Source organism: Lacerta agilis, chromosome 2 (genome assembly GCF_009819535.1).
Source record: "Lacerta agilis isolate rLacAgi1 chromosome 2, rLacAgi1.pri, whole genome shotgun sequence".
NCBI lineage: Eukaryota > Metazoa > Chordata > Lepidosauria > Squamata > Lacertidae > Lacerta > Lacerta agilis.
This window is the reverse complement of record NC_046313.1, coordinates 35001062-35028721: the sequence shown is the minus strand read 5'-3', so window position 1 is coordinate 35028721 and position 27660 is coordinate 35001062. Positions and strand designations below refer to the sequence as shown.

General features: G+C 39.8%; 1 protein-coding gene across 1 annotated transcript; it reads left to right on the top strand.

Moving 5' to 3' along the window:
• Nucleotides 1–25074, top strand: LOC117041109 (myosin-1B-like). The gene is made up of 40 exons (XM_033139487.1): nt 1–60; nt 261–308; nt 1931–2172; nt 2303–2446; nt 3615–3771; nt 6806–6833; nt 7773–7890; nt 7980–8072; nt 8209–8272; nt 8367–8465; nt 8567–8670; nt 8760–8898; nt 10750–10868; nt 10958–11107; nt 11793–11963; nt 12355–12658; nt 12811–12875; nt 13164–13251; nt 13352–13469; nt 14048–14171; nt 14256–14392; nt 15369–15624; nt 16592–16834; nt 16936–17112; nt 17202–17347; nt 17454–17544; nt 17633–18022; nt 18766–18892; nt 19433–19551; nt 20024–20220; nt 20971–21154; nt 21249–21414; nt 21742–21866; nt 22111–22419; nt 22513–22716; nt 23120–23245; nt 23335–23505; nt 23600–23704; nt 24193–24288; nt 24784–25074. The coding sequence occupies exons 3-40, from the start codon at nt 1969–1971 to the stop codon at nt 24934–24936; spliced, it is 5811 nt and encodes a 1936-aa protein (XP_032995378.1). The 5' UTR covers nt 1–60; nt 261–308; nt 1931–1968; the 3' UTR covers nt 24937–25074.
• The last annotated feature ends 2586 nt before the right edge of the window (nt 25075–27660 follow it).

Genomic DNA, 27660 nt, shown 5'->3' with positions numbered 1-27660 from the left:
ACTCCCTATATAAGTAGTCTTGGGACCAGCCTCTCATGTCCTTGCACCAACAGCTTAAAGGTAAGAGTGTGAGAAGCTCGAGTTTAAAAGGAATAGAATCTCACTCTGAATTCTTCACATCCCAGTACATTCCTGCTTCATTTGACATTTCTGAGCACAGATAGCCTGTGTCAATAGGGATTTAAAAGCTGCCCATCAGTTGCTACTCTATAATTTATTACTGGACCTTTGATAAAGGATCTATCATTTTTATTTTACAGTATTGGGCAGCTCAACCCTGCTTTACAGTCCACCTGATACCACACAAGGTAAGACACTGATTTATTAATTCCCTGGGGAAAGTCAGATACATGGTAGGAAAGGATCTGCATGTTTTTCAGTGGGTTAATTGCTTCCTCCCAACCTTAATGGACCATGTATAGCTATATCAAATTTTGTTATGAAGCTGCATTCCACTTAGCAGGAGGAAGTCAATTTTAGGAACTGGCCTTGAATATACTGATTCTTTTACTATCCCCTCTAATAGAACATCTGCCTTAGCACAAACCCATGGGTCAATTCAGAAAGGATGCACTATGGTAGGGAATCACAGTCTGCATCATGCCATGTATGCATAAAGGCCATAGTCTATATGGCTGTATGAATAATTTTGACATGGGGTTCTACTGTGCAGGAAGCAAACAATTCCTGCTGAAAGTTGTATGGTTTCTAATTTAATTGGAAACATAACAGGTAGCAGTATAGAAGGGCTGTAGCTCAGTCGTAGAGCATCTGTTTTGCATACAGAAGGTCCCAAGTTTGATATCTGACAACTCCGGGTAGGACTGGAAATGTCCCATCTGAAACCCTGGACAATACTGTGGACAATACTGATCTAGATGGACCAATGGTTTGACTTGGTATAAGGCAGCTTCCTAAGTTAATCCTGCTTGACAGAACTTCTTGCTTGTTGGTACACGAAAGGACACAATAATACAGTTCAAGCTACAAACTCCTGCAATTCCAGCATTCAAGTTCCTAGCAGAGCAGGCTGAAGTAGCTCAATCTGGATGAGTCTGTAGGGGATGAAATCTAGTATCTGGTGTACATAATCATTTTATATAGGGATAGTTGTCTTGTAATAAACAGCAGTCTTGACGCACCTTAGTCTATTGTGCACTGAAAAAGCAGTAAAGTGTAAGCCACTTGAAACTAAAATGATAGTCTTTGGCTAGTTATAAATATAAGAGACAAAAAGATGACAATTATTATTTGTATATTTATGAATCACCTTTTGCATCTTAAGTCATAAAAGCTAAAATAGTTTTAAAAACAGTCCAAAACCAACTGGAGATAGGCATTTAATTCTGTTTTTAATCAAAATAATATTATATTCTAACTCATATCTTAAGAAAGAAAACAGTAGCCTTTCTCTGATAAGCACAGTATAGTCACTTTCATCTTCTTTCTTATTGGCTACAAAAAAAGAATTTATGTGATAATTTATACTCTATCCTTCAACTGCAGTATCAATTCCTAGGGTGGCTTACAAAATATTTAAAATGACCAAAGCAATCAATAAATAAATCAACCAATATGGTAATTTGACCCTGGCAGTTCCTTCAGCTTCTGCAGTTTATACAATCCAGTGTAATGGGTAACTGAACAAATTCCACAGACCTGAAAATTTCTAGATTTCAGGATTCAGAATATATAGGTGCCAAGTATATGGTATTCCATATGAAAAGTAGGACCTTGGTTCTAAGAGTGGCTGGGGAAGCTCAGCCAGATGGGCGGGGTACAAATAAATTATTATTATTATTATGTGCCAATGGAGCTGGATGTTGCCTACTCTCTGAAAGAAATACAGGATGTAACACCAAAGGAAAAGTTGTATATTGGACATATGTCCACATTTTCTTTACATGATTCATATTTTTCTTTCCTTCAGCTTTGTGTTTGCTGAGCTGCGTGCTATAAACCGCAGTCATGTCTTCCGACGCAGAGATGGCCATCTTCGGGCCAGCTGCCCCTTTTCTACGAAAGCCAGAAAAAGAGAGAATTGAGGCCCAGAACAAGCCCTTTGATGCAAAGAATTCAGTCTTTGTGACAGATCCTAAGCAGTCTTATGTGAAGGCCACTGTCACAGCCAGGGAAGCAGGGAAGGTCACAGCCAAGACAGAAAAAGGAGAAGTGAGTAGAAGGAATGCATTGTTAAAATTGCCTCACTTCTATTTTTTTAAGATGATATAAATTGGCCTTTTGTTTTGTTGGTTGTCTGTCCTATATTTGTTCATCTTCTCTTTAATCCTTTTCCTCCCAGTCTGTAACAGTCAAGGAAGATCAAGTCTTTTCTATGAATCCTCCCAAATATGACAAAATTGAGGACATGGCCATGATGACCCACCTCCATGAACCTGCTGTCCTGTATAACCTCAAAGAGCGTTATGCAGCCTGGATGATCTATGTAAGTATATTCTGAAGTAACACGCCTCCGTCTTTTTATGGTGGAACTAGATTTTAATACAGTATAGGGGTGAGGAAGTCTGTGGCTCTCCAGATAAGACTAACTCCCCAAAACTCCAGCCAGCATGATCAGTGGACAGTGTGTTGTAATACAGCTATATCTGGAGAGCCCCAGGCAGTTCTGACTTTGGGGCAGAAGTCCAGGGTCCCTTGCAGCAGAATGCCCTCCAAGTACAGCAGGGCTAGCTTACCACATTTTGAAGTACATGAAGTAATGCAAGTTACAATCTAAAGAAGGGGCCCCAAAGTAACTATTAGCTGCCAAAGTAACTATTAGCTGCCAGATCCTATATTATGTTCCTAGTGTGTTGTATCAATCAAGGACAGGAATGTGGCAAAAGTCTACTCACATATTTGATTCCTTATCTTTTCTTTTCTCTCTTCCCTCACTCCCCATGATAAACATCCTGTCCTAAGTATATATCTCTGAATATCCTGCTCAGCTCAAAGTTCCTTAGTTTGGGAATTATATACAATTGACTCACAATTTCTGCAGGGGTTACATTCTGGGGGGTTGTGCATAAAACCAAAATTGTGTATAGCCAAAACAACCCTGAAACTACCCCCACTTTACTATCCCTACCTTTCTGAAGTCAGTGTGCCAAACATGCCTTGCCTCTCATGCAAAGCAAAGAGCATCTAAGCTCTCCATCTTGCTTACTACGCTCTGAGAGGTCTTGGGTGGCCCCTGCAATATCCTGTCAGAGCCTGTGTGAGACCTTCCCAGAGCCTGGTAAGCAAATTTGAGCACTTAAAAGCTCTTTTCATGCCAGGAAAACCTGGTCCAAGAAGAGCTTTTAAGCAATCCGCATTATGGGCATTTAATCTGTGTGATTTCATCTCTCCAGTCACCAAATATGTAAATCTGCAATTGTGCAAGTTAAATTTGTGCAAGTTGTGAGCTGACTGCATTTTAAACTCTATTGGGAATATTAGAGAAATCAACAATAGGCTCCTCTGTTGGTTAGCAAGGCCGCTCTTACACCTTAATAACTGTTGGTATATACTATTGTTGTACAGTGTATTTTGGGTCTATGGACCACAATAAAGCTGTGTGTGTGTTACAATAGACAGGATAAAACAAGCAAGATATGTTCTTCTTCTTCCAGACCTATTCAGGTCTCTTCTGCGTCACTGTCAATCCATACAAGTGGCTGCCAGTATACAACCCAGAAGTGGTAAATGCCTACAGAGGCAAAAAGCGTCAAGAGGCCCCTCCCCACATCTTCTCCATCTCTGACAATGCCTATCAGTTCATGTTAACTGGTGAGTATATGGATCTCTTTGAAAGAGCGAACATTTTCTCAAGAGAAACCTTAATAGCTTTCCTAGGAAATGTGGAGGTCTGTTAAGATAGCATATAGAACAGCATTAGAAAGCTGGCTCAAAACAAATTAAGTTCCCTAATCATGCTAATAAATGTAGTCTAATTCCTGCTCAAAAAGTAACATTGGCTCATTTTTTTCACCAAAAATGAATACAAAACTTAAAAATCAACAATTGTTGACAAGAAGAAAAAATACCAATATTGCTGAAATGTGATTCCATTTTTCAGTGTAAATAAAGAATATTCAGTTTGACTCTTAGGAATGAATGGTTTCATACTTTATTTTTACTGGGGAATTCATTCCTTAAACAAAATTCATGCAGAGCTATTTATAATTAGTACACACATGCATAAATAGCACACACAGTTTTGAGAGTCGTTGGGAAAAGCAATGAATATGCATTAAAATTATGGAAAGCTAATTCAGTTTCCCATTGCTACAGATATTTCATCAAGTGGTTTCCACACATTTCCAAGCATACTTTGTAGCCATAGAAGTTATATACTTCCTTTTTTTAAAAAATCCCACAAGCTGTAAAAGATACAAAAGCTGAAAAAAATACAGATGAATGTATTTTGTGTGCATTGCCAAATTCTGAACTATTGCTGAGCTCCTCTAGCATCATGGGGGCATTCCATGAAAAGTGGTCCTGTGGTCTAAAATAATAAATTAAAGATAAAATTCCCAAAAAAATATTTTATGTAGTTGAAAGTGTATATTTTGTTAAAATAACAATTTAATTTGAAATAAAGAAAATTGGGGGAGTGAAAATTGGAAATAACTGTACAAGTTCAGAAAGTCACTTTTTAAAATGAAATCTTAATGATGAGTTCATGTTTTTTTAAAAAATGCAATAAACATAATAAATAATAAAATATTAACATATATCATAACAAGTATATCTGTTCTGCCAAAAAATATTTGGCAGAAAAGTATTTTTGATTTTGATTAAATTTTGTTCATGTTAAAGTAACTGGTTCTGGCTTCCAGTGTCACACACGTCACAATAAGTTAATATTTTTTATCTAATAATGTAGCCATGAACTTCACCATGCTGAAATTTTTTTTTATAAGCTTATTAAACTTAAAAACACTAAAAAAAAGTTTGGATTTTTTTTCCAAAAAAATATAAAAAAATATTGGGCTTTTTAAATTTAGTCACACACGTCACTATTTGTGACGTGTGTGACTGTGACGTGTGTGACAGGAGCATTTTTTAAAATTAAAAATGCAAATACATGTAAATAATAAAATATTAACATAGATCATAACAAGTACATCTGTTATGGCAAACAAATATTTGACAGAAAAATTTATTAGATTATGATTAAGCTTTGAAGTATTTTGCTCCATAATTTGGCATCAAAGGGCTAACTGTGACTGTGCCATCTTCAAAACATCACAAAAAATTTATGCTCCATCAATATTCATTTGCTGACCAAATATTTTTTCTATTGAGTAACAATTCACAAATTTGAAGTTGCACTTGCAAGTCAAGGTAAGAGTAGTATGCTTAAAAATAAATAAATAATGTTAAATGTGGAAGGCCTCCTTCCACCTGCCTTGCCCCACCCCCTGGCCCTGGGACTCTTCATAAGGGAGCTGTTCCTGAAAGAAGAACTGTGAGGGGAGATGTGGCTTGGATTTCAGATGAACAAAGAGCTAGAGAAAATTGTCCAAAATTAATTCACTTTGCCAGAGAACTGAATATATTTGAAAGTAAAGTGAATGTGTTCAAATGAACCAATGCAATGCTATTTTTGGTTCAGTAACTGTCAATAAAATAAGGCTGTTCTACAAGTTGTGCAGGGACCCAGGTGGTGCTGTGGGTTAAACCACAGAGTCTGGGGCTTGCTGATCAGAAGGTTGGCGGTTCGAATCCCTGCCACGGGGTGAGCTCCCGTTGCTCTGTCCCAGCTCCTGCCCACCTAGCAGTTCAAAAGCACGTCAAAGTGCAAGTAGATAAATAGGGACCACTCCAGCAGGAAGGTAAACAGCGTTTACATGCACTGCTCTGGTTCGCCAGAAGCGGCTTTGTCATACTGGCCACATGACCCGGAAGCTGTCTGCGGACAAACGCCAGCTCCCTCGGCCTATAGAGTGAGATGAGCGCCGCAACCCCAGAGTCAGACACGACTGGACCTGATGGTCAGGAGTACCTTTACCTTTACAAGTTGTGCAAACATTAAAGATGATTGCTTTGTGTCTAATTCCACTTTTATGTTAATGTTTATTAATTTGTTAACCTCAATCTGTAAAAAGATAACAATTATCCACGCAAATTATATTTTTAAGGGTTTCATTAGAAAAAAAATTCATATGCGGTCACACACGTCACGTTAAATGTCACACACGTCACAGTACTATTTGTTGTTTTTTAGCCTTAGTATTGCTACTTCATATTCCTAAAACCCCTCTTTTGGATTTACACATATATGGCTTAATTCTTATAATTTTTATTTCCATGAATGTTACAAGAACTCACAGAAATATTCAAAGAACTTGAGAAGAGAGGGAAAAACATTTGCAAAATGGTCACACACGTCACGCAAAATTAAAAATTTGTATCTCTATTCAGGCAACACAAAAAATATTCCAAATCAAATTAATTATATCTTAAGACATAAATGACAGATGTCAATTAATTGCTTTTGAACCAGCAGTTGTTTTAGGGTCAAAATAATTACAAAAGTACTGAAAACGTTGTCTGAATGTCACACACGTCACGGTGGAATGCCCCCATAGCATATACACAACCTGCGCTTTGTCCTGAATATTTCTTACCTATTATGACCTGCTTGTATGCAAGCCACTGCAAGTTCTTTAATAATTACATGCAGTGTCATCCTAAGCATGTTTGTTCAGAACCAGGTCCCACTGAGTTTAATGGGACTTTTCCTCAAGTTAGCTCACACTGAACTATAGCTGCACTAAATTAATAACAAGTTCTTTTTTGTTATATATCTTTCCAGATCGTGAGAATCAGTCAATCCTGATCACGTAAGTTTATTTCCTTAATGAAATCAATGCTGACTTTGTGATACAGTACAACATACAATAAAGGAATTTTGTCAAAACTACCTTATCCTACCTGGTAGGAAAGATTCAATTACATGTATAGTCTTCTTAAATGCTGGTAAAGTAAATCCCCAGTGATCTAGTTTTCTGAAAGTTCTACTGTTGGATTACACAAAATTTCAATTTTATTTCTATAGAAGAGGGGCATTTATCTGACCCCCTAGTTTCTTAGTAGGCTTTGAAGAACATGTGCTGCTTGCTGGCTATTCCTCTCTAATAATATGGGGGCAGGATAATAATAATAATAATAATAATAATAATAATAATAATAATAATAATTTATACCCGACCCATCTGGCTAGGTTTCCCCAGCCATTCTGGGTGGTTCCCAAAACAACAACAACAACAACAACAACAAGCAATAAAACATTAAACATTAAAAACTTCCCTAAACAGGGCTGCCTTCAGATGTCTTCTAAAAGTCAGATAGTTGTTTATTTCCTTGACATCTGATGGGAGGGCATTCTACAGGGCGGGTGCCACTACCAAGAAGGCCCTCTGCCTGGTTCCTTGTAGTTTCACTTCTCACAGTGAGGGAACTGCCAGAAGGGCCTTGGCACTGGACCCCAGTGTCTGGGCTGAACGTTGGGGATGGAGACGCTCCTTCAGGTATACTGGGCCAAAGCTGTTTAGAGCTTTAAAGGTCAGCACCGACACTTTGAATTGTGCTCTGAAATGTACTGGGAGCCAATGTAGGTCTTTCAGGACCGGTGTTATATGGTCTCAGCAGCCACTTCCAGTCACCAGTCCAGCTGCCACATTCTGGATTAGTTGTAGTTTCCGGGTCACCTTCAAAGGTAGCCCCACGTAGAGCACATTGTAGCAGTCCACGTAACACTCTGATATGTGTTTGATCAACAGTGGAGAATCTGGTGCTGGAAAGACTGTAAACACGAAACGTGTCATCCAGTACTTTGCAACAATTGCAGCCACAGGTGACAAGAAAAAGGATGAGCCGGTCGCACAAGGCAAAATGCAGGTAAGCTTTTTGCTAGAAAAGATGAAATGTGCTTTTGCTGCAATCTCTATATACCGGTAATTAATCTTACAATAATACATACATTGCAGGGTACCCTTGAAGATCAAATCATCAGTGCCAACCCCTTGCTGGAGGCTTTTGGAAACGCAAAGACTGTGAGGAATGACAACTCCTCACGTTTTGTAAGTCTGCAGAATCTGAACATAGTAGTTGGCCTCCACTTTTTTAAGGGTGGTCATCATACAGCAAATCTGTAGTAATGTATTTGCAGAATCTGCCTCATAGGATTTGTAATTACATGCCTTTTCTTGTTTAAAGGGTAAATTCATCAGAATCCATTTTGGTGCCACAGGCAAACTGGCTTCTGCTGACATTGAGACATGTAAGGGATGGGATCTTTCTTTCTCTCTCGCTCTCTCACTTGCTTTCTCTTTCACTCGCTAGTTTCTTAATTGGTTGCTTCTGTTTCTTGCCAGACCTGCTAGAGAAGTCCAGAGTTACTTTCCAGCTGAAAGCTGAAAGAAGCTACCACATCTTTTATCAGATCATGTCCAACAAGAAGCCAGAACTGATTGGTAAGAGGGATTTGTTATGGTGGCTGGTGCTGCTGTTGCTAAAATCTTGTGCTGATGCTTGATTATTCAATGGATGAAAATCCGTGCTTCCCCTTATTCAGAGATGTTGCTGATTACTACCAACCCATATGACTTTCACTTTGTGAGTCAGGGTGAGATCACTGTTCCCAGCATAGATGATCAAGAAGAGTTGATAGCTACAGATGTAAGTAGCATGAATAAGTGAGTTTTTTGGTGTATCAACTAGAGGTTATATAAATAATATTCACTTGCACATCTTGATTCAATTGTCAGAGTGCCATTGACATCTTGGGCTTCAATTCTGAGGAAAAGACAGCCATTTACAAGCTAACTGGAGCTGTAATGCACTATGGGAACATGAAGTTCAAGCAGAAGCAACGTGAGGAGCAGGCTGAGCCAGATGGCACTGAAGGTATTTACGGAATTTGCAATGGGACTACGAGCAAAAGCCTTCAACCAAAAAATACCCTTAATCCTCAGCTGCTCCTAACTTTCACTTGAACAGCTGAAGTCCAATGCATAATAATGAGAGCCTAAAGTTACAGTCCTATTAATGCTTACCTGTAAGTTTAATTGCATTCAATGAGGATTAATTCTGAGTAGACTTGTCTACCTTTACACTATTTTATATTCATTTTCTTGTCTAGGTCAAGCCAGAAAATGTTTGAAAGTTAATATAATCTACAAATTTGAATAACAGTGATGGAATTTGGGTTGCCATAGTTCCGCCAAAGCTATCCCAACAAATCTCTTAGCCACATTCTGGTGACAAACATAGGAGTCAGCTCTTAGGGGCTGAGGTCCCTTTGCCCCCCTCCCATAAAGTTTTGAAGGGGCTGTACACAACAAAAAAAAGTTAATGGGCCTTGCCATTCAAATGGTGTGTGTGTGATGCATTTTGGGATCAATTATGCAGGGTGGTGCTTACCCAGCCCCAGCCCAATATTTGATTCAAGTTGGCACCTCTAGCGACAAACATGTAGTTTTACCTGATTAATTTGTTATTATTTTATTTATTAAATTGGTATACTGTCCTTCATCCAAGGATCGCAGGATGGTTCACAGCATAGAAATACAAAGTGAGAACACAAAATTCATAATAAAACAAAAACAAACCAATAACTCTTTTCTCACAAACACATTTAAAAGGTCATAGAATGTTAATCAGCCAAAGGCCTGCTTACAGAGAAACAGTTTTGCCAGGCGCCTAAAGATATGCACAAGGCAAGCCTCCCTAGGCAGAGTATTCCACAAATGGGGAGCCATTGCAGAAAAGGCCTGTTCTGGACCTCTAATGGAGAGGGCACATAAAGAAGGGCCTCAGATGATGACTGCAGAATCCAGGTGGGTTCATTATGAGGAAAAGCAGTCCTTGAGGTATTGTGGTCCTGAGTCATTTAAGGCTTTATAGGTCAAAATCAGCACTTTGAATTGGACCCAGCCACTGCAGTCTGGCCAGGATCGGTATATTATTATTAAAACAAAATCGAAAATTCTTTCTAGTAGCACCTTAGAGACCAACTGAGTTTGTTCCTGGTATGAGCTTTTGTGTGCATGCACACTTCTTCAGATACACTGAAACAGAAGTCACCAGATCCTTAAATATATTATTATATTATTATTATTATTATTTATTATTATTATTATTATTATTATTATTATTATTATTATTATTATTATTATTACTATTTTATTGTTTATACCCCACCCATCTGGCTGGGTTTCCCCAGCCACTCTGGGCTGCTTCCAGCAAAATATTAAAAAATAATAAAATGTAAGACATTAAAAACTTCCCTGAACTCCTTCAGCTGTTTCCTAAAAGCTGTATAATTCTTTATCTCCCTGACATTTAATGGGAGGGCTTTCCACAGGGAGGGTGCCACTGCCGAGAAGGCTCTATGCCCCCTTGCTCAAACCACCTTGCTCCAGTGAACAGCTGAACAGCCAAATTCTGTACCAGCTGAAGTTTCTAAACCATCTTCAAAGGCAGCTCTACATTAGTAGTTTCCATGTCATGCACCAGAAAGTTAATTTGTGTTCAGAGAGGCAGACCTATTCTTGCTTCTAATCACTGAAAAATCAGTTACATCTTTAAAAAATTAGGGAAAGTATTTTACTACTCTGCTTCTTCTATTCCTAGTAAGATCTGTAGTATTTCTAGCAGTATTTCTATACAAGCAGTGTTGTTTATTCATACATTCATCCAATGTAGAAAGTATTATGTATTGGGCTCATAAACCTTTCCTCTTATCTCTGTGCTCAGTTGCTGACAAGGCTGCATACCTCATGAATCTCAATTCAGCAGATCTGCTGAAAGCTCTGTGCTACCCCCGAGTCAAAGTTGGCAATGAGTTTGTCACCAAAGGTCAAACAGTCCAGCAGGTAACGATCTGCAGTACAAAACTCATGGTGGATGGACTCCACTTTGTTGCTCCACTTATATGCTAACTGTTGTCATTCTATTCTTATAGGTGTACAACAATGTTGGTGCTCTGGCTAAGGCTGTCTTTGAGAAGATGTTCTTGTGGATGGTCATTCGTATCAACCAGCAGCTGGATACCAAGCAGTCTAGGCAGCACTTCATAGGAGTGTTGGACATTGCTGGCTTTGAGATCTTTGATGTAAGGAAACAAGGCCTTGATGAAACAGTGTGAGAACAGAGATGTGGTGATTCTGATAGTCACAGTAAAACCTTTAAGCAATTAAAGAGTGTAGTTCAATAATGTTCTCAATGCAAATGCAATGAAGGAGTGAAATTGTTTGCAAGCCGTTAACTGGAGAGGATGCCAGACACAGAAATATCTGGCACTGATAAGGAATTGTAGACATGATTTGGTATAAAGAGCATGGTTCATAAATCCAAAGTATCTCTGGAGTGAAACAGAGTGTAAGCAATGTATCTGAAAGCACAGGAAGCAAACAAATATGCATGAATTTGGGCTCAACAAAGAAGAAAATAACGAGTAGACCTACAGGCATGTCCAAAGTCCGTTTCGGGGGCCAAAACTGGCCCACCGGTCAATTCAATCTGACCCTAATTTTACTTTGGGGTAGAATTGTAAAAAGCAACTTTGGTCGGCCATCACGCTTGTTTACTTCATCAAATCTGTCTCTCTTTGAAAAACGTTTGGGCACCCTGTGATATGACTTTAAATTACTGTCAAGAAGAACTATCAAAAACCATTAATAATTGCAGAAACCTGAAGAGATATAAGGTTTTTAATATTAACCATTAGAAAACTAGAATGAAGAACACTGGTAAACATGGTGGCCTCTTATAAGATATACTGTATTTGCATTGTCTAGTACAACAGCCTGGAGCAGCTGTGCATCAACTTCACCAATGAGAAACTGCAACAGTTTTTCAACCATCACATGTTTGTACTGGAGCAAGAGGAGTACAAGAAAGAAGGAATTGAATGGGAGTTCATTGACTTTGGAATGGACCTGGCTGCCTGCATTGAACTCATTGAGAAGGTCTCTTAAAAATCATTTGTTTAGCAAACAATCCCTGTTTTAGCAAGGTGCTTAAGCTTATACTTAATTATAAAACTGTTATTATTATGAATAGCTCCATAATAATAACGGAAATTGTGATGACGCTTTTGTCTAAATTTCATGCGGGGCTATGTCATTTTACTAAATGTGCACTATGAAGAGTTCAATTTTACTGTCAAATACTAATTACATTAGTTGGTAAGAGTGTGGCACTGATAACACCAATGTTACAGGTTCAATCCCCATATGGGACATCTGCATATTCCTGCATTACAGGGGGTTGGACTAGATGATCCTCATGGTCCCTTCCAACTCTACAATTCTATGAATTTAATTTACTAATTTTACTTTTACTCTTTGTTCCCTCTAGCCAATGGGCATTTTCTCCATTCTAGAAGAAGAGTGCATGTTCCCCAAGGCAACAGACACATCTTTCAAAAACAAGCTCTATGAACAGCATCTCGGCAAATGCAAGAACTTTGAAAAGCCCAAACCTGGCAAAGGGAAGGCTGAGGCTCACTTTGCCCTGGTCCATTATGCTGGCACTGTGGACTACAACATCAGTGGATGGCTGGACAAGAACAAGGATCCCTTAAATGAAAGTGTAATTCAGCTCTACCAGAAATCATCTATGAAGACACTGGCTTTGCTATTTGCTGACCGCCCTCCAGAAGGTAATTCCTGCTGCACTTTGCAATTGGCTCATGAACATAACCCGTAACTAGCAACTTAAGGACATGGTTGCTTTAAATTCTAGTGGTATATGTTTATGTAATTCATTGAAGGATTTACTTTCATTCATGTATTTTGTAATTTTATGTTTTAGAGGGTGCCAAGAAAGCTGGCAAGAAGAAGGGTTCCTCTTTCCAGACTGTATCTGCTCTCTTTAGGGTAAGCACAACTTCTATTTGTGAAATGGGGAATAAACTTTCTTTAAATCAATGTCTTTTTCCTAGCTTATATTATGATTTATCAAATCACATAAAAGAGATCAATATGTCCAAAATAGATTGTCTACAATGAGTATATTTATATATCAGTATCAATATATCTATAGTTATATCTTCAGCAGCTTCTAATGTCAAAGAGGTGGGCTGTGTCTCAGTTTAAAATTTGGCTTGTTCTTGTGTATTAAACATCATCAACATGCAGGTAAAACAAATATTTCTGACCTCATAGGAGAATTTGAACAAGCTGATGAGCAATTTGAAGAGTACCCACCCTCATTTTGTGCGCTGTCTCATCCCCAATGAAACTAAAACACCTGGTAAGACATTTTAGTACACACTCTTCAAAAGTGAAACAAATTCTACCCTGTAGTGCTAATCCATATTTTACCCTGTAGTGCTAATCCATATTTCTCTAAGGTGCCATGGAGCATGAACTTGTATTGCATCAACTGAGGTGTAATGGAGTGCTGGAAGGTATCAGAATTTGCAGAAAGGGATTCCCTAGCAGGATCATTTACGGTGATTTTAAACAGAGGTCTGTATATTCCATACTATTTTACTATTATGCTTCTCAGTTCTTTAAAAATACATTTTCAATAGAATGCAGTGTAATCCAAAGCACTAAGAAATAAGTCCTACTAAAGTTAAAGTAAGTGTAGTTAGGATTTCAGCCTTAGTGCATGTTAAACTTTTAAGAATTCTGAAAATCAACTAAGAACTCACTAATGGATGACTAGTGTAAGTTTATATTGAATGTGGTTGAGAGAACTGGGATGAAATAATAAAAAAGGTATATCAGGGGTAGACTGTGTACTTCCTTAATAGCTGTGTACCTCTCTATACAGCAATGGAACTTCTTATACTGCATCGGCTTGCAGCAGCATAATTAGAGAAGCTGAAAGGCCACCTGCAGTAAGATCATGTTACTAAGAAACCTGTTTTCAAATGTTCATCATGTTTAGGAACGTTTCCCTAGACATAAGTTTTACTTCACAGCCAAATTCAGTTTTTAGTCTCTTTCAGATATTATTCTGTAACAAAAACAATTGTGGAAGTTAGTGACAGCTATCATAATACTTTGGCAAAATAAAAACTGTAAGCTTTTCTCAACAGATACAGGATATTGAATGCAAGTGCCGTCCCAGAGGGACAGTTCATGGATAGCAAGAAAGCTTCTGAGAAGCTTCTTGGTTCTATCGATATTGACCATACCCAATATAAATTTGGCCACACAAAGGTAAAATTACTTTTTATTACAAGACTGTAATATTTGAGTTTGTTGAGATAGTGACCAATACTTTATAATATTTTCTTTTCCCAGGTGTTCTTCAAAGCTGGCCTTTTGGGTACTCTAGAGGAGATGAGAGATGACAAGTTGGCACAGCTGATTACACGTACACAGGCTATGTGTCGTGGTTTCCTGATGAGAGTGGAGTTCAAGAAAATGATGGAAAGGAGGTAGAGTTTCATAGTCTGTAACAGGACTCATTGCGTGCCCAGGCGGAGACTCCCCGGCCCCAAGAGACCACCAGAAGGAATAATGACTCGTGACAATGTGTTATGGAATAAAAATTGGCCACAACTTGATTAAACCTTTCAGATGTAGGAATACCTTGACTTAGGCATTGGGCGTGTATCCCTCCCAGCCCCCCCAGCCAGGGGAACTGGAACTCCTCAGGGTGAATGGGATATAGGAGTGTGCGCAGCAAGATGCTTGTGTATGCTGGCAGCCCACCCCATGTCCCTGCAATGCAGGGGAGTTCACTGACAACCTTTCAGTGTATGGCCAGTGACTCCCATATATAAACCCCTTTAAGAGGGGACCCTGGAATCGCCACCACGGGGGGGGGGGTGAGTCACCACTTCACCCCTCACCCCATTTAGGGAAGATAGACTAAAGGATTCCGCCCAAGGCTTAAAACCGCCAAAGTTGTTACAAATTGCTATGGGGAAAGCAAAACCTGACAATGCAGGGAAATTCCTTCCTGGCTCTTCAACAGCAACCATCCAAAGACCGTAGCAGGGCACGCTACACATTGTCTAATGCTTTTTGCAGGTTAACCAAAGGGAGGGTTGGGTGGGTGAAGCTCCAGAGCCAAGCACATGGTTGCTGCCACCTCCACCTCCTATTTAAGCAACTGGCCCCACCTCCCTGTGGTCCTGATTGGCTGAGGTTTGGCAGGAACCTCCAATGGCTAGCACAGGAAGGCAGGCCAGCCCGAACAGCTGGTGGGCCCCATGTGACCGGCGTGCTGTGCACGGCCCCGCAAAGGGCGCCCACCAAGGAAGGTGTGAGCACTCATTATCAAACTAGCAATGAGTCCAGTTTGATAATGAGTCCATCAACACATGTAGATTTAATACAGATTAAACAAACTTGAAAACAAATTTTATTTTGGAATCGTCCTTAAGATTTAGTTTGCTTTCTTTACAGAGAGTCTATCTTCACTATTCAGTACAATGTCCGCTCATTCATGAATGTGAAGACTTGGGCTTGGATGAAGTTGTACTTCAAGATCAAACCTCTGCTGAAGAGTGCTGAGTCAGAGAAGGAGATGGCCAACATGAAGGAAGAGTTTGAGAAAACTAAAGAAGATCTTGCCAAATCAGAGGCCAAACGGAAGGAGCTAGAAGAAAAAATGGTGTCCCTGATGCAAGAGAAGAATGACTTGCAGCTCCAAGTCCAATCTGTAAGCATCACTGGTAACATTAAATGTTTTTGTCCTAGTGACTCAATGCCTGACAGATATAGATTGGATACAAGAATTCAAAAAGTGCTGAGAATATTTGGAGCTAATAAAACTTATTTAAAAAGATAATTATAGATACCAAGTATACAATAAAGTGCAGGAACAAGGAAAGATAGAAAGGGGAGAAGAAAAATCCTCAGTTCTACCTCTTCATTTTTATTCATTACTTTTATCCACATTCCCTTTCTTTGCCCAATAACTCTTGCTTCCACACATGTTTCTGTTCACTTCCTCCTTCAACCCATTGCTCAGTTTCTCCCCTCCCTCCATCCCACCTTGCTCATGTCTCCACTAGCTGCCTTCTCTCTATCTCCGCTATGCTCAACTTCACTGCACACCTTATTACCTTCTTCCCTTGTTTAATGCCCCCCTTTTCTGGTCTGTTTGCAAAGGCCAAACTTCCCAAAGTCAGAAAGAGATAAAGTTTCCTCCCTGCCCCCTCCCACCCACACAGTTGCATATCTATGTGCAGATTGTCCTTGAAACCCTGTGAAATTTCAGCTCATAGTAGTGAGGAATGCAGTTCCCCCAAAACGTTTGCTTTATATACACTATTTACACAATGGGCCCCACGTGATTGGCTAATTCCGGGATACTCCTGTATGCCAATCGGAGTGCGGATTCACTTCCACCTGGAGCTGGATTGGGTGGCTCCTGCGGACCAATCAGACTGCTGCAATCTCAATCCTATTGTTCTGGGACCAGTCAGACTGCTGCAATCTTAATCCTATTGTTCTAGGACCAATCAGACTGGTGCATTTTGGATCCTATTCAACTCAGTACATAACACCCTGGTAAAGGAATTTTATCAAACTTTTGCTTAGGTGGTGTATGTCTCAACTAAAAACCTACTTCTTAACTCAACAAGACAAGAGAGATGCATTAAAAATATGTTTTCAACCTATAGGAATCTGATGGCTTGGCAGATGCTGAGGAGAGATGTGACCAGCTGATCAAAACCAAAATTCAGCTGGAAGCTAAAATTAAGGAGCTGACTGAACGGGCAGAGGATGAAGAGGAAATGAATGCTGAGCTGACAGCCAAAAAGAGGAAACTGGAAGATGAATGCTCAGAGCTGAAGAAAGATATTGATGATCTTGAGTTAACACTGGCCAAGGTGGAAAAGGAGAAGCATGCCACAGAAAACAAGGTAATGACCACAATGTGCTCAGATCTGCAACAAATAGTCAGAATGTAGTACAGTATTGTCATTCCAGGGTAGAATAATACATTGAATCTGTTTGCTAAAAGGTGAAAAACCTCACTGAAGAGATGGCAGTCTTGGATGAGAACATTGCCAAACTGACCAAGGAAAAGAAAGCCCTCCAAGAGGCCCATCAACAGACCTTGGACGACCTGCAGGCAGAGGAGGACAAAGTCAATACTCTGACCAAAGCAAAGACCAAGCTGGAGCAGCAAGTGGACGATGTAAGTAAGCACCAACAAATGCAGAAGAATAACTGTGGGGTGACGGCAGCATAAGAGTGACAAAGTCTTTGTCCCCTCCTTGTCTTTAGCTTGAAGGGTCCCTGGAGCAAGAAAAGAAACTTCGCATGGACCTGGAAAGATCCAAGAGGAAGCTTGAAGGTGATCTGAAGCTGTCCCAGGAATCCACAATGGATTTGGAGAATGATAAGCAGCAGCTGGATGAAAAGCTGAAGAAGTAAGTATGGTTTGCTGTCTAGAAGTCCTTTTGGGAGCTCTTTATGGCACCCAGCCATTTTAGAATTTGACTCAAAAAAACTTGTTTTTTTATTTGTTATGAAAAGGAAAGACTTTGAAATCAGCCAGCTACAAAGCAAAATTGAAGATGAGCAGGCCTTGGGCTCCCAGCTTCAGAAGAAGATAAAGGAGTTACAGGCAAGTCAAGCACATATTGACTCCATCACATGAAAATCAGTTCATCAGGGAAGACTCTGAGTGTTAATGGCTGCTTCTCTTTCTCTAGGCCCGTATTGAGGAACTGGAGGAGGAGATTGAGGCTGAGCGTGCATCTCGGGCCAAAGCAGAGAAGCAGCGGGCTGATCTCTCCAGAGAACTTGAAGAGATCAGTGAGCGTCTGGAGGAAGCTGGTGGGGCAACCGCAGCTCAGATTGAGATGAACAAGAAACGTGAGGCAGAATTCCAGAAAATGCGCAGGGACCTTGAAGAGGCCACTCTGCAACATGAAGCCACATCGGCTGCTCTCCGTAAGAAGCATGCAGACAGTGCAGCTGAACTTGGGGAACAAATTGATAACCTGCAACGTGTGAAACAGAAGCTGGAGAAGGAGAAAAGTGAGCTGAAGATGGAGATTGATGACCTTGCTAGTAATATGGAATCTGTCTCTAAATCTAAGGTATTGTACTTCAGTGCATTAGGGAAGGGATGCAAGAACTACTGCATCATCTCATAACCATTTGACACATGGTTTTCTAAGAGCTAAGCTGCCAGAACATCTCTAAACCTGACCTTAGGCTAAAGTTGAAGCAAAGTCAGATTGTATGGCATAAGCAAATGAAGCAGTACTAAAAACATATTCTGGATGCCAAGAATTACTTGTTAAGGTACACTATATATGAAAAATGGGCAATATTTTTTAATGATTATAGACTGTAAAAGGTCTGCTCTTAAGTGTTCAATATTTATTTGCTGCTGGGTAGTCAATGTAATTGCTAGATGAATTAATTAGGTGCTTATATATTTTTTCACCTATAAAGAATATACAGGTAAACACATTCCTCCACTGTTTCATGAAATTATGTTGTATGTGTTAATATATTGAAGACTTTGTGTTCAAAGATTGCCTATAAGAATCTGACTTGAGGAAGGCAATCAAATTAATAGATTGCAGCACAGTTATTGGATTTTAGCTCTTTGCAAAGTTTAATTTCCATGTCAAATTGTGCCATGTCAAACTTCAGAATTTGGTTTAAATGTATGCTGTCATTTACTTAGGATGCAATGAAACCTACATTTGCATAAATACAAATTTATAAATTATCTGTATTATTTTCATAGTTTTACTTTCTTTTTAGAGAATGTTCTTACTAATATATCAGCTTGAGACTATTTCAATGTTTTTCCAATTGCCCATTTCAGTCAACTCTTGAGAAATTATCCCGCTCCTTGGAAGATCAGCTGAGTGAGGTTAAAGCAAAGGAGGAAGATCACCAGCGCACAATTAATGACCTGACTGCTCAAAGAGCACGTCTGCAGACAGAAGCAGGTAAGGCACATGACTGGTTAGAAATTACACACTGTAACACATTATATACACTGTGAAAGTTGTTTGTAAATTCTCATAAGAAATGTAACTTGCAGCTGATTTTAACATCAAAAGATCACAACATTGAAAATGTTAAGAATAGCATTATTCAACACTAAATTACAAGGTTAATGTATCAGGGTTGTGATTCCAAAGTCAGAGAGTGGCATGTGTTCTCAGCCAAATGTACAGTCTCTTCTACATTCAGACCATTCCACTTTTTGTAAAGTTCTAAACTAAGGAAACTTTTCACTTCTACATCTGTGGTGCAAGCTCTCCTGATCTGAGTGCTTGTGTATATCACAACAGGAAGAAAAGTGAAAGTGTATGTTCTTCTCAATTAGTATTTGAGGAGTGTGTGGTTTATGTGGCATTATGTATAACCTCAGATATGACCGTATAGCTAATTTTTAAACTCCCAGTTGATCCGGTTCTTCTTGAGTACAGTTTTTTCAGTCAACTTTATTCCAGTCCTACTCTATTCTCTTTTGCTCTTCTCAGGTGAATTTGCTCGCCAAGTAGAAGAAAAAGATGCTTTGATTTCCCAACTTTCAAGAGGCAAGCAAGGCTTTACTCAACAGGTTGAAGAACTGAAGAGGCAACTTGAAGAAGAAACAAAGGTGGGCATTATGACTAGATCTAGTAAATGGATTTTCAGTGCTGTATTGCAAATCCTGCATGCTTCTGTAAAGGGCTAAACTGTTATGGAAATATCTTAGAAATTTTATTCTTTTTGTTTTATCCTCCGCCTTTTATCCTTTGAGTTGCTCAAAGCAGTTTACAGTTCAAAAGCAACCATAACAGCAACAATAATTCAACCATCAAAACACAAATTTAACAAACTAAAAACAGCAACATTGTTCAGACAAAACCATATGTAATGAACTGATATTTGAGCTGTACATCATCCATCATCCCTGAGCATTGGTCATACTGGTTGAGGTGATGGGAACTGCGAGTCCATGGGTTTCCCATCTCAGATTGCAATCCTAAACACACTTGCTAGGCAGAAAGACCCACGGAACTCAGGAGACTTAACTTCACACACAAAAATCTAGACAAATCACTGAACAAATATTTTAATTTCTCCAGGCTAAGAATGCATTGGCCCATGCCTTGCAATCTGCTCGTCATGACTGTGACTTGCTCAGGGAACAATTTGAAGAGGAACAGGAAGCAAAGGCTGAGCTGCAACGTGCCATGTCCAAGGCAAACAGTGAGGTTGCCCAATGGAGAACCAAATACGAGACTGATGCAATCCAGCGCACTGAAGAACTAGAAGAGGCCAAGTATGTTGGGGAGATTGAGATAAAAAGTGTTATTCTGCTACAAAGCGTTGCAATATTTTTGACTAGGAATCCAAAAATTGAACCATTCTCTCTTGGAGTGGTTAAGAGACTGCTTGCTTGTCCACATGCACCCCGGGCTGCTCCTCTGCTCTCTGGGCTGTCACATCAACCCTGCTGGCCCGTTCCCCAATCAGCCAGTGGTGCTATTAGAAGTGTGAGCAAAGTGCCCAGAGGGAGTGGAACACTCAGAGGGGAGAGAAAGAAAGAGAGAGGGGGAGAGGGGGAGAGTTGCAGGAGGAAGGAAAGGAGAGGGAGGGGCACAAATGATGGTGGGGCACACCGATACAGCTCCTTGCCATGGGTACAAGATCATCTGGGTATGCCTCTGTTCTCATTCAGGAAGTCCCTTTCCTGCCAGCTAATCAGTGAGGGTTTGGAGGCTTCTAGGCTGCCAAAGTAGCACTCACTTATTCACCAATCAGCCAGCCCATTTCATTACTACACAACACCCAGGTTTCCCCACTGATTCAGGGTTTTGTGGGTACTTAGCATTCAAAGTCCTCACTGGGCTGTTTTGGGGGTTCTCCCCAAATGCTTTTTATACCTTTGGACACCTTGGGGTTCCCTCCTTCTATCCCTCTATGATGTCTGTAATATAAGTTATGCAATGCCTATGGTAGGATAATAGACCTTCCTGCTTACTGAAGCAGATTCATGCAATTTACTACTGACTTTTTTATCTCCTTCAAGGAAAAAGCTTGCCCAACGCCTGCAGGATGCTGAAGAGCACGTAGAAGCTGTGAATTCCAAATGTGCTTCCCTTGAGAAGACAAAGCAAAGGCTACAGAATGAAGTGGAGGACCTAATGATTGATGTGGAAAGGTCCAATGCAGCCTGTGCAGCTCTAGATAAGAAGCAGAAGAACTTTGATAAGGTATTTTTGGCCTTTTAAAAAAAATGAACATATTGCATGAAGTTCTCAGGTGCTCTAATGAATTCATTGCTTATTTCTTGGTGGTGTTTTGCAGATTCTGGCAGACTGGAAACAGAAATTTGAAGAAGCGCAGTCTGAACTGGAAGCTTCCCAGAAGGAGTCTCGCTCTCTCAGCACAGAGCTCTTTAAGATGAAGAATGCTTATGAAGAATCCTTGGATCAGTTGGAAACATTGAAGCGTGAGAACAAGAATCTCCAACGTAAGTTAATAATTGTATATTCTAAGAAGCGGGTTTAGAATACTATAGGCACAAAACTGAGAAGCTATGTCTTACTTCCAAAGAACCAGCTGAATCATATAACTTCAAACAATCCTTCTCCCCGATTCCAGGACAGACCCTGGTGTCCATAAGGCCATGCACTGTGGGTGCAGAACAACTAATCTATTCCACAAGGATGAGCTGGAATTAAAAAAATAAAGCACTTTACCCCGCACCCCCATCCCACCCTAATGCTGTTTATCATCATCCATATTACAACAACTAGATTATTCATCTATTTCTCTTTACTTTGTGTAAAACCAATAGAGGAGATTTCTGATCTCACGGAACAGATTGCTGAGGGTGGAAAGGCTATCCATGAATTGGAGAAAGTGAAGAAGCAGATTGAGCAAGAGAAATCTGAACTGCAGGCTTCTCTAGAGGAAGCTGAGGTATATATATCATTCTTCTTAGAGAAAACAGGATAAAAGTATCTTGTTCTTTGATATAAAACACTTAAAGAATTACTAGTAGTGTTAACAGAATCGTGATGGACACTTCTGTTTTGCTGTTGACTGGAGGAAAATATTTCCTTTTAAAGATGATGTCTAATGCAAATTTATTATTTTAATAAAATGGAGAGGGGGCACTTATTTTAGTCTATTATTAATAGCTAATATAAATGGCTTTCTTAAGGCCTCACTGGAACATGAAGAAGGCAAAATCCTCCGCATCCAACTAGAGCTCAATCAGGTGAAGGCTGATATTGACAGGAGAATTGCAGAGAAAGATGAAGAAATTGATCAGTTGAAGAGGAATCATCTGAGAGTAGTAGAGTCCATGCAGAGCACACTAGATGCTGAAGTCAGGAGCCGGAATGATGCCCTGAGAGTAAAGAAGAAGATGGAGGGAGATCTGAATGAAATGGAAATCCAGCTGAGCCATGCCAACCGCCAAGCTGCTGAGGCATTAAAGAACCTCAGGAACACACAAGGGCAGCTTAAGGTATCTACAGTACAATGCCACACAGTTGAAAGTGAAATCCTGGAATTGCCATGTTGTTAAGGACTTTGTGTCTCATAATGATTTGTTTGACAGGATACACAACTGCACTTGGATGATGCTGTTCGGAGCCAGGAAGATCTGAAGGAGCAAGCGGCCATGGTTGAGCGCAGAGCTAATCTTATGCAGGCTGAGATTGAGGAACTCCGTGCAGCTCTGGAACAGACAGAGAGAGGCAGGAAAGTGGCTGAACAGGAGCTTCTGGATGCCAGTGAGCGTGTGCAACTTCTTCACACACAGGTAAGCTTCTAATATGTAATGTGCCCCACCTTTCATTAACCAGTAGAGAAGAGCAGGCTGTTTATCTTGCGGAATGTTCTCTTCCATCCCGCTCCACCTTTAGCCATATTACTTGAAGGAAACAAAGCTATGCCTAAATAATCTTTGCTTGCTCTTATACAAAACATCTGTGGACATGATTATTTAGCTTATTTCTCTATTATTAGATTCAATGGTATGCAAACTATGATATTTCCATCTCATTTGAAACTCTTGGGATTTAGCAATAAGAAATCTCAGGCAACTATTTGAGGCAGAGCTTCATTGAGTTCATTTCTAAGTAGATGCCATAGTTTCCTGCTTTTTAAAAATTCTGTCTTAGCTGTTTTAAGGCAATTTTTCAAATATGTTTTTCCCCAAACAGAATACCAGCTTGATCAACACCAAGAAGAAGCTGGAAACAGACATTGCACAAATCCAAGGTGAAGTGGAAGAGACTATTCAAGAAGCCCGCAATGCAGAAGACAAGGCCAAGAAGGCCATCACTGATGTGAGTTGGAGGGAGTTTCCTTTTAAAATCAGAACCTGTATACACTTTATGGCTGATTTCTTGAACTGGTTTGGCATCTTTATTAATAGGCAGCCATGATGGCTGAGGAACTTAAGAAGGAACAAGACACCAGTGCCCACCTGGAAAGGATGAAGAAGAACTTGGAGCAGACCGTAAAGGACCTGCAACACCGTCTTGATGAGGCAGAACAGCTGGCAATGAAGGGTGGCAAGAAGCAGCTCCAGAAACTGGAGCACAGAGTGTGTATTCCTCATATATCTGTAGTCTTTATACATTCTGAACGTAAAGAATGCAATGGAATGCAAATTCTCCCTTCTTCTGTGCCTTCCTCAGGTACGTGAGCTGGAAGCTGAAGTTGAGAATGAGCAGAAGCGTGGTGCTGATGCTATCAAGGGTGTGCGCAAATATGAGAGACGGGTCAAGGAGCTGACCTACCAGGTGAGGGTGATAAATGTTTTTTCAATAATACATTGAAAGAAATGCTACTGAAGTTATTGAGCCCTCAAACTGGAAATGTTTAATAGTAGTGAAATAGAGTGAGAGAAATTCTTTTCAAAAATATTTTCTTCCTCAAAGGTTTGTAATGGGGTAAATTACATGAACTCTTTATTTTCCTGTTACAATATAAGCAGCTCCATCACTCAATAGCCCTTCTGTGCAAGCCAACATAAACATGTCACCACTTTCCCATGCCCTGATATCCCCAAACAACCAAAAATATGGCCAATGCACAGCCCCCCCTGCCCCAAAATCGTTAATAGCTATTCATTTCCTCTTATCAAGCCCTTAACCTCGCTAATCCATGGAATGCTCTCCCACAACACATAGTGCAAGTTTCACTCTAGAAAAATATATTATTTAAGAAAATCAAACCGAGGAATAAATTTTAAATTATATAAACTCACTTGTTTCTTCCATTTGCTCAGTCTGAAGAAGATCGGAAGAATGTTCTGAGGCTTCAGGATCTGGTGGACAAACTGCAAATGAAAGTGAAAGCTTATAAGAGACAATCTGAAGAAGCTGTAAGTATTGCACTGAAGATGGAACAATGGTTACATTTCAAATAAATCTGATTATATTTACTGTAATGAGTTTCATTAAAATTTTCCTTGACAGGCAGAAAATTAAGAACTGAACATTTTCCCAGCATGGAGAAAACTATATGTTGAATCCTGACTTAATTAAACTTAGAGTGGACCCACTGAAATCAATGAAACTTAAATTAGTCTTGAGTAACCCATTTCAATGGGTCTACTACTTAGGCAGTCTTGCTAGCCTGGTTTATATTTTAACACTTGCTAGGATTATTATTATTATTGTTATTATTAATTTATACCCCACCCATCTGGCTGGGTTTCCATAAATTGGTGCCCACAAACTCATAGCAATAGTTAAATCACATAATCACATAATGAAGAATCAAGACATTAGCATTCTGCTCCCAATCACCTTGTTATGGTTGAAATAAAACAGAAGTTGAATTTTTAATACTATGGTTTTCATAATTTTATTCTCAGGAGGAACAATCCAACCTCAACCTCTCCAAATACCGCAAGATTCAGCATGAGCTGGAAGAAGCTGAAGAGAGGGCTGACATTGCAGAGTCACAGGTCAACAAACTGCGGGTGAAAACCCGTGATGCTGGAAAGACAGTCAAAAGTGAAGAATAAACATGTATAGAAACTTCAAGGTGACTGAAGAAACACACAAAATGTGAAGCTCTTCATCACTTTGATGTGTAATTATTGTTTGTTCTGTCCTCAGTGTCTAGGAAATAAAGACTGTAGAAACCTTTGCATACATAAAAATGTGCCATCCTTTTTGTGAATCTCACCCTCCTGGTGATATCTCAAGCTTTTCCTCATCTGGTGGGTCCCCAAAGTGGTGAATAAGATTAAGTGAGCACTTAGACTAAGATTAAGTAGTCAATTGTGACTGTAGTAGTTATTCTATTCACACATAGCTGTTCTTTTTTGTGCCTCAGTTTTTTGATTATCAAAACTAAAATGCAAGTACTGTACTTAAGAAGAGCCTAGTCCAGCATCATATTTCCTATGGTGGCCAACCAATTGATTCTGCGAAGTCAACAAGAAAGGCATCAAAATGCAGTAGCTCTCCTTTATTTGTTGCCTCTCAGCAGCTGATTTTCAGAGGAATCACTGGATATTTTTTTCATTTATTTATAATGTTCATATGCTGCCTTTCAGGCCAAAGCCTTCCTAAGGAAGCTTATGAAACATTATTAAAAGCCACAGTTCAAATTTTAAAATACAAATGAAATAATTCAATTACAAGACCAAAGCAACATCAGATTAAAACAATTTAAAATCAAACTTACAGAATGCAGACTGAAACATTTTTCACTTCCATTTAAGAACAGAGCATACCTATTTCTTTGGGACAGAGTTCCAAGGGTGTGTGGCCACCATCGAAAAGGCCCTGTTTCTAGGGACCCACTAGTATGAGGGACTTATGGCAAGCCAATGACCAGGGCCCCAGAGGTTCTACCTGCCCCTTGCAGTTAACAGCAATTGACAAAACGTTATAGTATATCCCTGGTGTACAGGTGTTACCTGAGCTTCTGGCTTAGGAAACAAACGAAACAACCACCACCACCCCAAATTAGCATCCCAGACAGGAGTTTCTGCTCTGATTCAGGACTTGTTTTGTGTTCAAAATGTATTTTTTTGAACATTTAAGGTCCAACCAATCCAGCAGTATATATAGAAAGAGAAAACAGAATGGGAGGTGGTATATAGAAAGAGAAAACAGAGTGGGAGAGCTGGGAAAACCCACCATTCCCTGGTCTACATTTATTTATTTCCCAACCCTGAGCACAGTGGCTTTTCCTTGCTTCCTGGGCTTCCCACAGCCCAGTAAGCATCTTCTGTTCTGCATTATTCTGCCTTTTTGTGCCTGGACCCCTGGAACCAAACACTTGTTTTAAGTGCTGGGCAAACTCTACCTTCCTTTCACAACAAAACTAGGTGTAGGGGCTGCTGCAGATAATTTCCATCTAATTTACTTCAATTGTTTATTTTTTTATTTTTTAGAAAAACATCCCATTTTACCCACACCGCAATTACAAGAGCATAGGCTAGAGAGTGATTCAACACCCAATAACCTACTGCAGCACACACAACCACACAGAGAGAACCGAATGAGATTATGGGATGTGCAGCATGGAACTGTCTCTCTCCACAAGCTACACAGATTTAAGGGTTCTTAAGGGGAACTCTGGTGAAGGGAAGCTATGGAGAGTGCTTTGGGGGGGGGGAGTGGGACAATGATCTGTTCCTGTGCATACGGAAGAACCAACCCTTCCCCTAAAAGGTACGGTACTTACAGATAGCTGTGGAAAACACTGTTCAGCGGTGGACCGAGGAAGGCAGCATGTTTCAGAGATTGAAACCACAGGCCAAAGAATCAAGCAGGACTTATATCATATGGCGCCCTTTACTAAACAAGTTGGCTTCAAATTCCTCTTTCTGTGTGTCTCTCTGCAGTTTGCTGGGTCACTTCCTGGTGGCTGTTCCCTGCTCTTGTCCTCTGTGTTGCTGGTTTATTCTGTCTGTCTGCTGCTCCAGCTCTCCTACTTAGTTCCACACTCATTTATGCAATGGGTTGTATGCACATAAGTTTTACTTAGTGTAGTAGGCCCACTGAAATTAATGGAACCAAATTAAATAGTTGAACATTATAAATCCTCTGTGAATCTTCTACACTGCAGAGAAATATGGAGGAACTGATCCCTCAAAAGAGATTTCTCCTCAGACTGACCACCCACCCAGTGGCAGCTGGTTCTAATAAGTTCTGACAGGAATTTGCTTTTACTCCACGCAGCCCTTGTTTAGACAGGCCTTCTGGCTGACACTTCCAGATAATTTCCTAGGAAAATGTATCAAAGGCAAACAGTTGAAACCCATAAAATTTACTGCTAAGGCTTATGTTGAAGAGAAAGTCAAATGTTAAATGAGGAAACTATTGCGAAAAAGGGGTGTAGGATCTGATGCCTCGACCATAAGAACAGCACACTGCAGTTTTACTAGTCGTTCTGTTCCCACAGGAAATCTGGTAAACCAGTTCAGAGGGGGACTGAAGGTAATAATAATAATAATAATAATAATAATAATAATAATAATAATACAGATCCCAGACAGAATTCTTGGCAGTCTCACTAAATTACAGCTCCCAGGATAATTTGGGGAAGCCATGGCAGTTAAATGGGGGCGGAACTACATATAATTTGTTACTGAGGGTATATTCAAACTGATAAAAGTTAGAAGCCATCTTTCTTCCACACGGAGAGCATACCCTCCAACATTTCTCCGCTGAAAATAGGGACGTCCCGTTCCATAATGATAATTTTACTACAGTATTTATACCCCACGCAT

Coding starts and splice junctions, on each gene's coding strand:
- LOC117041109 (XM_033139487.1), top strand. CDS start 1,969: ATGTCTTCCGACGCAGAGATGGCCATCTTCGGGCCAGCTGCCCCTTTT. Junction 12,876..13,163: donor CTGTATCTGCTCTCTTTAGG/GTAAGCACAACT, acceptor CTGACCTCATAG/GAGAATTTGAACAAGCTGAT. Junction 22,420..22,512: donor ACACACAAGGGCAGCTTAAG/GTATCTACAGTA, acceptor TTTGTTTGACAG/GATACACAACTGCACTTGGA.